Raw genomic sequence first — 10,499 nt, 5'->3', positions numbered from 1 at the left:
TATGTTCAGCGGAAAGCGTCTGTCAAGCAGTGGGAGGAAAAAAAGCTTGGAGCCACCAGCCCACTCTTAGGCGAAACTCGCCTGAAACCCACCCACTCCGGGCTTCTGCTGCTTTCTTTGGGGAGGTGGGGCGGAAAAGCAACTTTTGGGAACTTGAAGGAGAGGGGCGTGGGGCGAAGTGGGACGAGCGTAGAAACGTGACCCGCCTCGATCCCGGGTTAGGACTCGCATGCCGGGATCAGGCGCAGTGGGCGGGCCGGGCCGGGTCTGGGGCCCGAGCCGGGTCCCGAGCGGCGGCGAGGCGGGGCGGGGAGGGCGAGGGCCCCCCAGGCGCAGTTCTCCGTCCGGCCTCGCGGGGGCGCCGGCGCGACCGATCAGGTGACCGAGCGCTCGTCCGGGGCTGCGAGAAGCGGCCTCGTTCTCAGCCGCCGGAGACGCCGCCGCCGCCGCCACACCTAGTGGAGGAGCCCGGGAAGGCGGCTCGGTGGGGGCTGGGGCGGAGAGCGCCGGGGGTGGGGACGGAAAGGCGGCGGGCGGAAGGCAGGAGGCTGCCGGGGCGCAGGCTGCTGCGGGGGAAGGGACCCCGAGGCGTCCGCCGCGGCTCGCTCTGTCACCGGCGCGGGATTGGGACGCCCGGGCCATGGGCGCGCTCCCCTGAGGCGGAGGTCGCGGGCGGGAGGGGAGGAGGCCCGGGAGAGGCTGCCGCGGAGGCCGCGGGCCGGGGACTGGGCGCGAGGCGGCCGGCGGCGGCGGCGGCACCACCACCACCACCTCCTCCACCACCTCCTCCACCACCATGTCGCGCTCGGTGCTGCAGCCCAGTCAGCAGAAGCTGGCGGAGAAGCTCACCATCCTCAACGACCGGGGCGTCGGCATGCTCACCCGCCTCTACAACATCAAGAAGGTGCGCACGGGCCGGCGAGGCCGCGGCGGGGGCGGCGGGCGGGCCGAGGAGGGATGGAGGGCAGGGGCGGCCGGGGTGAGGGCGGCGGGCGGCGCCCGGGGCAGAAATCACGGCCTCGCCGCCGCAGGCCCGGCCCGGGGTCGCCAGGATGCGCCGCGGCCTAATGCGGAGTCCGGGCGCCTCCCCGGTGGCTCGCGGGCCGGCCGGAGGCCGAGAGGAGCCATTTCCCGGCTTCTGGCGCCGGAATCCGGCCGGGCCCGGCTGCGGGTGAGGGTCGCTGCCGCCCCCTCCCCGGCACCCCCGCCCCCGAACGGGGTACACTGGAAAAGGAGGGTGGCGGGGGGGGGCGAGATTGGGGGGGAATAGGAGAACTTGGGTGTTCCCTAACTGGGGTTGAATGGTAGGAATCTGGCGGAGATGGTAGCAGTTTTTTCTGGATTTTTTTGGTGTGTAAGTGTGGGAATGTGGGAAAGGAATGCCTAATCAGGATGAACCCCACATCCCCTCCACTTTGCCACTTTATTTTAGATTGCTAAATAAAAGCCATTTGAGAGCGGGTTGACCGTTTGAGATCATGTCATTTCGGAGGTGGAGAGGAGGGGGAAGTGAGGGTGGAACCAATTTTCTTCTGAAATACTCCTGGGCTGTGAGTCACTAGAACAGGAATAACAACCTTCTCTCCCTTCCCTCTTTACTCCTCCTCATCTTGGTTTTTCCAGCCCTGTCTGATAGTACCCAAACACCATTTCTTAAAGTTCGGCGTCGGTACAAAATAAAAACTGTGGGTATGTCGCTGTCACTGCTGATTTATAGCATATGCTGATAATTTGAGTAGCTGTAGCTAATAGGCCCATTGAAAGTCTTCATATGGCTTCAGCAGATTAAGGAATGGAAGGCTGAGTTGGAATTAAGAAAAATAAATGTAAAGATAGAACAAATATTATATTAATTTATCTCTAAGAGAAAACAAGCAAAATCCTTTTGAAGACAAGGTTAGTAAATTTTAAAGAATTTGTTAAGAGAAAATGAGAGAGATTTTTTGGTACAATCTAGATCCTTAGAGTTTCCAATGTGTATTTGATGTCATGTCTTCATAATAATTTTTGTTGGCTTTTTAGTATATCATAAATATTTCTTTCATGGCAATAGAATGTTAGTGCTTGTAAATTAGGGCTGCTGAAGAAAGAATATCTTTTTGAAATTCCTATCATGGGGTTCAAGTATAAAACTAAACAATTTGATGTAGACATTGTAATTATAAAGGAGAAAACTGACCTGACTTAATAGTGATAAATATTGCATAAGGATAGCAATGCTCCCAGTTGCTCACCTGGATGCAAGGATTGATTGACTCTAAACTCAGTGCAATTTGGAGAGTAACTGCAACATGCCTATTCAGTTGGTTATATTTTATGTGGCAGGAGCTCAGTGTCATTAGAAAGAAGCCCTCTGCATTTATCAGAGAGCCTTGGTTATACATTTATGTAGGTTGGGAATAATTTAATTTTAGGTAGTATTACTTATAGGTTGCATTGACCTAAACTTTTTTGTGAGCATTATACTCCTTAACAAAGTTGGAAATTGGTTCCTATCTGAACTTGTCCAAAAAACGAACAAGTCAAACATTACTAAAAGTTACTAGACCTGTGGTATTGTGGTTAAAGGAAATGGTTATGATGGTTTCCAGAAGAGGAAGTGAGAGTTAACATCAAAAGTGATTTGGGTATTTGGGCAAAATAGGTTTTTTTAAGCCTTCGTTCAACATTTTTATGGTGTAAATACAATCAAACTTTGCATAATCCACCTTCATAAATTAACTAAGATTATACTAAATTCGAAGCATTTGAACTCTTATAATTTCAGTTCACTGTCTTTTCTCAAAAGTGTCTTTTTTCACTTCCTGTTTTGAGAAACTTGAGGCTCTTGTATTACTGCACTAGTAAAATTTAAAATGAGTTGAATGTGATCATTATATCCTAGTGTCAAATATTTTGAGTTATTGAAATGTTATATTTCAACACTTAACATATTTATGGTTTGTTGAGAAGTATTTTATCTACCTTGCCTGATTGTGAGTTCCCTCTGGGCAGGGACAGTGTTACTCACTTTTGAGTTACTGGTACTTAGGGCCTCAGGTGGTCCATGAGGCCTTCAGTTAGGCCTTGTTGAAACGGATGAATATTATGTATATTATATTATATGTATATATTTAACATATATATGAGTGTGTGTGTATAATCTTGCTCTAGTTTTAATAATTTTTGGTTTGCTTTCCTTGAATAATTTTGCATACAAATGCATCAGATTTTGAATCTTTCAGCCTCTGCAGAGTTGTCTAAGACTGGCATATCTTCCCGGCTGGCTAGGAATTGAAACATTTGTTCAAAAATTTTGCCAAAATGAGTAAGATCTGTTCACCAAGTGTTTATAAGGTTCATGCTGTCTGCATTTTTATGACAGTATAAACCACGTGATCTTTTCAGTCTCAATCTTCTGGTCCTCAAAAAAACCTCCCACCACATAGTACATGTCCACCACTCAATTATCACATTTTTATTAATGCATGTGTGCATTAGATTGTCTATCAGATCTGGTTACTTTGCTGTTTTAATTGCAAGTCTGCAATGGAAATATTTTAGTGAGCATACACAATGAAAAATACTTCAGTGACCTAAGTTAAAATAACTTCATAAGTTACTATAATCAAGAATAATGTTCTTTAATGCTTATTAGGGGACTGTAACATGGTTACTGAAAAATGTTTTGCTTTTGTAAAGAAAATTTCATCAGTCAAAAAATTTTTGAGATCTTAATATTTACAGGTTACGGAAATTTTAAGGAGCTTGTAGTTTAATCAGGGATATAAACACATAAAGGAGGATTTTAGGGGAAAGACGTGAAGGTGGTAGGCAGTTTTACATTTACATTTATTTGTTTCTTAATTCCTTAAAGTTTTTATTTTTTATTAAAAACAGGTCTTCCCTTTTCCAGACTTAATAATGCTACTCACTTATAAAATGAGTTTTAACATTTTTCAGGCTACTTTTATATCTGTTACTGCAGCATGGCAGGCAGCATGGTGGAAGTAAAGGGTACTGGGCTAGAAGTTAGGAGACCTGCATTCCATTTTTCAGTCTGTCACTGAGAGTTCTGTAACATTGGGTAGGTGTCTTGACTTCCATGAGCTTCATTTTTCCTCATCTGTAAAGTGGGGGAAAATTAACTGTAAAAGGAAGGCTAAAGTCTCTTCCAGCTCTGATTATGTTATCTTTACAAGTAGAAGTTATGGCCCATCTTAAATAGTAACTGAGCTAAGTTTAGATTTCCATAATATAGGGATGGTAATGCCTGCTCTGCCTACTTCACAGGATTGTTTGTGAAGACAAAAGACAATAACAATGTGAAACTCTTAAAACTTCTGTGAATGGAAGGTAGTATTTATTTAGGAGTCTCAGCAACTTTTTTGGGCAACACGGATTTTTCTGAAATTTTATTGCTGTTCAGCAAACACATTTTTCCAAATCCCAAAAGAAAACATTTTTGCTGAGTTTAAAAATATTTCTGTTTTGTTGTTTACTCTTGTTTTTTTCTGTCTCCTTTCTTTTCCTACACCATCACCAACATGAATTTGGTAACTCTGTACCAAAAACTCTCAGTTAACACTTGCATATTTTTCCTCTTGTTAAATTATTGCCTCAACTCTAAAAGACAGAAAAGGAGAAAAGACCCACCCAACTATTGCAAACTTTTTTTTAATGGAGTATTTTTGCAGATTTCATCCCACTTTTACTTTTTTGTTTTTTGATTAGAGGAATATTTTTCTTTTTTTCCCCCCACAGTCCTTTTCTCTTGATTTTGGATAAATGTATTTCATGAGGAAGAAAGTAATAGAATAGCAGTGTAAAATGAAAGTCCATAGCTGCTATCTGCTTATCTAATGCAGAAAAAAAAAAGATGTATGTGAAGGGTGCAGAGCAAGGTGAAGGGAGGGACGCCAGCTCCAGTCTTCCCTTTCAGTGTTGTGTTTCTCTTCATTTAGGGCATTATTTTCTCTGGTGGTCAATCAGGGGCAGAAGTATGTTCCAAAGATTGAATTGTGGCAAGTTCTAGAATAATGAGTATTATTTGTATAAAATTTTTTTTTCTCCCTGTGGTTTCGTTAATGAGAGCTTTAAACATGTTAAGAAGAAAACATTAATCTTTCCATAAATCTGACTTTAAATAATATGTATTATTTATTTAAACAAATCCTATTATGTCTGTCTGTAACATTTTTCAAGGAAGCTGCTTATAAAAATGAGGATCTGATAATTCTTTTTCCTTGTTATGCTGGATGGGAGGTTGAGATAAAGATCACTGAAAAACACTTAGGAAAAAGAATTATTTTTATATTTTTAAGTAGCAGTGATAGATTATCCATCTTGTGTTTCCTTTGTGGAATTGTTAAATAACTTAAATATTAAAAATTTTTAATGATTACAAAAGGTATACATGTTTATTGTCAAAAACTCAAACATAACAGAAATGTGTGACTTTAAAATTTTTTGCCTGCCCATCTCCTACTTTTAAAAATAAGCCATATAGGAGCTGGCCCAGTGACTTAGTGGTTAAGTGCACGTGCTCCGCTTGGGCAGGTTTGGATTCTGGACATGGACCTACGCGCCGCTAATCAAGACATGCTATGGGAAAAAAAAACAAAAGCCTTAATCCTTTTTGGTACAAATGCTAACATATGTGCATGCATATTTTATTATATTATGATTAAATTAGATTCTTTTTTTTTGGTGAGGAAGATTGGCCTTGAGCTACCATCTGTTGCCAGTCTTTCTCTTTTTGCTTGAGGAAAATTGTCACTGGGCTAACATCTGTGCTAATCTTCCTCTGTTTTTTGTGTGTGGGACGCGGCCACAGCATGGCTTGATGAGCTGTGTGTAGGTCCGCACCCGGGCTCTGAACCTGTGAACTCCAGGCTGCCTAAGCGCAACCCACAAACTTAACCACTGTGCCACTGGACTGTGCCCCTAAATTAGATTCTTTACAAAAATAAAATTGAAGAAGCAGCATGGTGCAGTTTGCATATAAATGAAGTTAGGGTCCTTAATTTATTGCTAGTATACTTACATTTTAAGAAAATTAAAGGAATGGACATATTCAGCTAGCCACATCCAATACCTTAAAAATGAAGAGGCCCAGATGAAAAAATATGTTAGTGTTGAAAGTTCTTGTCCTGACTGGTTAGAGTGATTGGAAATCCAATTCATGTTCTTATTTGATAATTTGCTAGAAATGTTAATGTTTAAAATTCCAAAAATAATTTTGGGTCAGGTTCAGTAGATGTACATTTTACATGTTACTAAAACTGAATAGTTTCATCTCTTTATTGTCCAATAAAAATAATGTGTAATAAAAGTGATGCTGGCTGCCATGTATTGAGACTTTAGTGTATGCTAAGTGTTTTGTATTTTTTCTTGTGTTGGTCCTTAGATCTGTGATGTAGGTACCTATTTTATAGGTAAAGCAATTGATTTGGAGAGGTTAAGTACTTTGCCCAGTTCTTACTCTAGAAAAATAAGAATTTGGGTTGACACCTTTCTTTCTTGATCCCTAAGTCTGGGCTCTTAATTTTGCCATTAGACTTATAGTCATAGGTGAAATTTTTGTGGTAGATATAATTAGATTTTGAACACATAATAACATGAATATAAATGCAATTATATTACAGAAATAGTTTTTCTCTTAATATAGACTACTTTTATATGAACTTTGTATGGATTTATATGAAAAGACCATTGAGGTCATACTATTGGTATACCAGAGTAATCATTAATGGAGACTTCTGTTTAACTTTGTAATGTATTAAAATAATAAATAGTTTAGAATTAGGAATTTTATTTTTTTTTTTAAAGATTTTATTTATTTATTTTTTCCCCCCAAAGCCCCAGTAGATAGTTGCGTGTCATAGCTGCACATCCTTCTAGTTGCTGTATGTGGGATGCGGCCTCAGCATGGCCAGAGAAGCAGCGCATCGGTGCGAGCCCGGGATCCGAACCCGGGTCGCCAGCAGTGGAGCGCACTCACTTAACCACTAAGCCACGGGGCCGGCCCCTAGAATTAGGAATTTTAAAATTCAATTTATTCAAAAATCTTTTGGGGAAATATATTTTATGTTTACTTTTCACATTAACTGCATTTTTCCTTTGTGATTATTTCTAAAATGTAGTCTCTGACATATTAAAATAGACGAACTGAAAGGACTAATCATAGAAATAATACTAAAAAAAAAAAAACCAGGAAATTTTGCTTAAACTGGGGGAAGAGTGTATATAAAGCAAAAAGGAGGGGGACCGGCCCCGTGGCTCAGTGGTTAAGTGCGAGTGCCCCGCTACTGGCAGCCCGGGTTCGGATCCTGGGCGCACACCAATGCACGGCTTGTCCGGCCATGCTGAGGCGGCGTCCAACATATAGCAACTAGAAGGATGTGCAGCTGTGACGTACAACTAGGTACTGGGGCTTTGGGGAGAGAAAGGCGAAAAAAAAGGAGGAGGATTGGCAATAGATGTTAGCTCAGGGCTGGTCTTCCTCAGCAAAAAGAGGAAGATTGGCATGGATGTTAGCTCAGGGCTGATCTTCCTCACACACACACAAAAAAAGGCAGAAAGGAAGGTGTAAACTAAAAAGAATGAAACAGCATTCATCTGCCTTAATTTTAAGGACACATGCAATTTTTTTCCTCACTTGATATTTTGTTTTTAATTTTGAAATTTCAGTATACTTTTTTCATTTTATATTTTGATTTCTAAAGTCAAATGGTAACATTTTTACATTGAAAGCCCTGTAACATGAAATATAAGACATGCAGTTAAGAAAGTAGAACCAGTAAGTTTCTTTCTTTTTGTCTTTGACATTCCAAAATTAGCAGTACTCCTTTCTATTCCCAAAATGTGATTTTTGGTTGACTGTTTTAATATTGCCTTTATTAGTAAATGTAGTAAAATCTTAATTTTGATCCTCTTAGAAATTTGCAATTCTGTAATTAGACTTTGGTAAATTGTTTACTTAATCTGACAGTGATGAGAAAATCTCCTAGTGAATCATTTCTTCAAATAATAGTGTATTGAAATGTTTTACTTAAGTAGGTTAATAAACTTCATAAGCTCTTGAATTGTTAGTTTGTAAGTAAGGTTGTACATGTGTCCATTTCAAAGGAATCTCTTGTTTTAAGTAAAAGAGCCTGTACTGGAAAATACATTCATATTGCATAGTTGATTATTTTAGATACTTGACAGAAATAAAACTGCATCTTTAAAACTCATAAAGTCATATGAGCTCTTCTTTCATTTAGTGTTCAATATTAAGGGTTTCCTTTTCATTCATTCATTTACTCTTCACTTATTGGATGTCTTCCTGGACTCTGGGGAAATGGATAAATTAAGATGCACTCTCCAGTGCTAAGAAATTCATATCTTAGTGAGTGAGAGAGATGTATAGATATTTAATTAAAATGTAGTTTGTAAGTGTGGTTGGGGGAGTCTTGAGAAGTCTGGGGGGTTGGGAAGAAGAGATTGTGACATCTGTGCTTGGTTTTTTTTTTTTTTTTTTTAATTTTTATTTATTTATTTTTCCCCCAAAGCCCCAGTAGATAGTTGTATGTCGTAGTTGCACATCCCAGTTGCTGTATGTGGGACGCGGCCTCAGCATGACCGGAGAAACCGTGCGTCGGTGCGCGCCCGGGATCTGAACCCGGGCCGCCAGTAGCGGAGCGCGCGCACTTAACCGCTAAGCCACGGGGCCGGCCCTGTGCTTGGTTTTGAAGTCTGGATAGAAGCTTCAGACAGGCAACGTCAGGGAGTAGCCAGACATTACTTAAGATTCCAGAACTTTTGTTCAGTAGAATATATAAAGATAGAAAATGTATAAAGTTATAAAATATCCTAGTAATGTCTGATGTCCTTCTTGCTGGCATATAGCCTCTGAACAACTTCTCTATCATGATATTTTCCATACTTGTAGTACATTCTGTGGCTTGAGAGAGCTAGATTCTAGATAAAGCTCTTATACTATTTTCTTTTTCTTACTTGGACAAGTTATTTAGCCTTCTTGGGTTATAGTTTCTCTATTTATAAATTGAGGAGACCAGTAGTTCTTAGCCAGGGATATACAATATAATCATTTTAGAAGGTTTTTAAAAATAAACACAACTGGACTTGACTCAAACCTACTGAAGAAGAAAAAGCCCCTGAAGTGGGCTTTCTGATGTTAAGAAGCACTGAAATAAGTTAAATGTACGTTCTTAATACCTCTAATTTCTTTCTCTGATAATTGTTCACTGTAGTGATTTAATTTTGTTTTTTGGGATATAACTAAATTTCTGGAATGCTAGGCTGGACATAGGCTTTCTGCTGGCAAACGCATCTACAGGGCACTTATTTGCTCTCAGCTTCTGTTATGCTCTAGGTTATATTTTTTGGTTTTCTAAACCATGTTAGTCTTATTGATTCTAATTCTTTCAGTCTTAAATAGATATTTCAGTTCTCCCACATTTGTGGAATATTCTTTAATTAACCTTATAATATTGAGAATTAAATGAGTTAATTCATGTAAAGTGTTAGTGCAGTACCTGGCACAAGAGTAAGAAGTGAATAAATGTTGACTGTATTTCTGGGGCTTGAAACATAGTGGACATTTAATAAATGTTCATTTTTTTCCTATTAAATCTAGCTCAAGACTACCTTTAGGAGACATTTCTTCACTGTTCCTTTTTACTACCTGATAGTATAGTTTGATATCTGCTTACTGCTAATAAAAAATAACTATTTGTATTTCGGAAGTATGTTTTTCAGTAGTCCTTTAAAGAGCAATTTCTTTAGAACAGTAGAAATGTGACCACATATAATACTTCTAAAAAACTATAACAGAACACCTTTGTTTTATAAACTGAGATGTTTCTGTATATTGGAAGCTGAAAAATGTTTCAGGGCAACAGTGACATAGACATCTTCTTGTGAATTGAATAGTAATTAGTAACTCTCATTTGAATCACTAAAATTTTTAATAACGAATTTTGAAATATATAATGGGTTGAAATATTGCTTAAGTTTATGATTTTCTCAGAACTTGAACTTAGAAAACAATAACCATAATTTATGTCTTTAAATCTGTTGTTGGGGCCGGCCTGGTGGCACAAGTGGTTAAGTGTGCACGCTCCACTTTGGCAGCCCGGGGTCCACCGGTTCGGATCCCCGGGGGCGCGCCGATGCACTACTTGGCAAGCCATGTTGTGGCGGCGTCCCATATAAAGTGGAGGAAGATGGGCACGGATGTTAGCCTAGGGCCAGTCTTCCTCAGCAAAAAAAAAAAAAAAAGAGGATTTGGCAGATTTTAGCACAGGGCTGATCTCACCAAAAAAAAAAAATCTGTTGTTATTGGCTGTAATTAAGAGGTAGTTATTGATAAAATTACATTAATTTTAAAGCATTTCTAATTATTTCAGTATACTTTCCTATCTAGCCTCTTAATCCAAACTGTAGCTGTGATTACTTAATAGAAATTTTTTTTCTCACCCACCTGAGCTCAAGGGAAAGTTCAAAGCAGAGTG

General features: G+C 40.0%; 1 protein-coding gene across 1 annotated transcript in view; it reads left to right on the top strand.

Moving 5' to 3' along the window:
- Positions 1–545: 545 nt before the first annotated feature.
- NCKAP1 (NCK associated protein 1) overlaps positions 546–10,499 on the top strand; it is a 98,894-nt gene continuing 88,940 nt past the window's right edge. Inside the window, exon 1 of the mRNA XM_058549375.1 lies at positions 546–904. Within this exon, the coding sequence (XP_058405358.1) occupies positions 797–904 (108 nt within the window). The 5' untranslated portion in view covers positions 546–796. The remainder of the gene's footprint in view (positions 905–10,499) is intronic.

Source organism: Diceros bicornis, chromosome 10, assembly GCF_020826845.1.
Source record: "Diceros bicornis minor isolate mBicDic1 chromosome 10, mDicBic1.mat.cur, whole genome shotgun sequence".
Lineage (NCBI taxonomy): Eukaryota > Metazoa > Chordata > Mammalia > Perissodactyla > Rhinocerotidae > Diceros > Diceros bicornis.
This window is presented reverse-complemented; position numbering and strand designations above follow the sequence as displayed.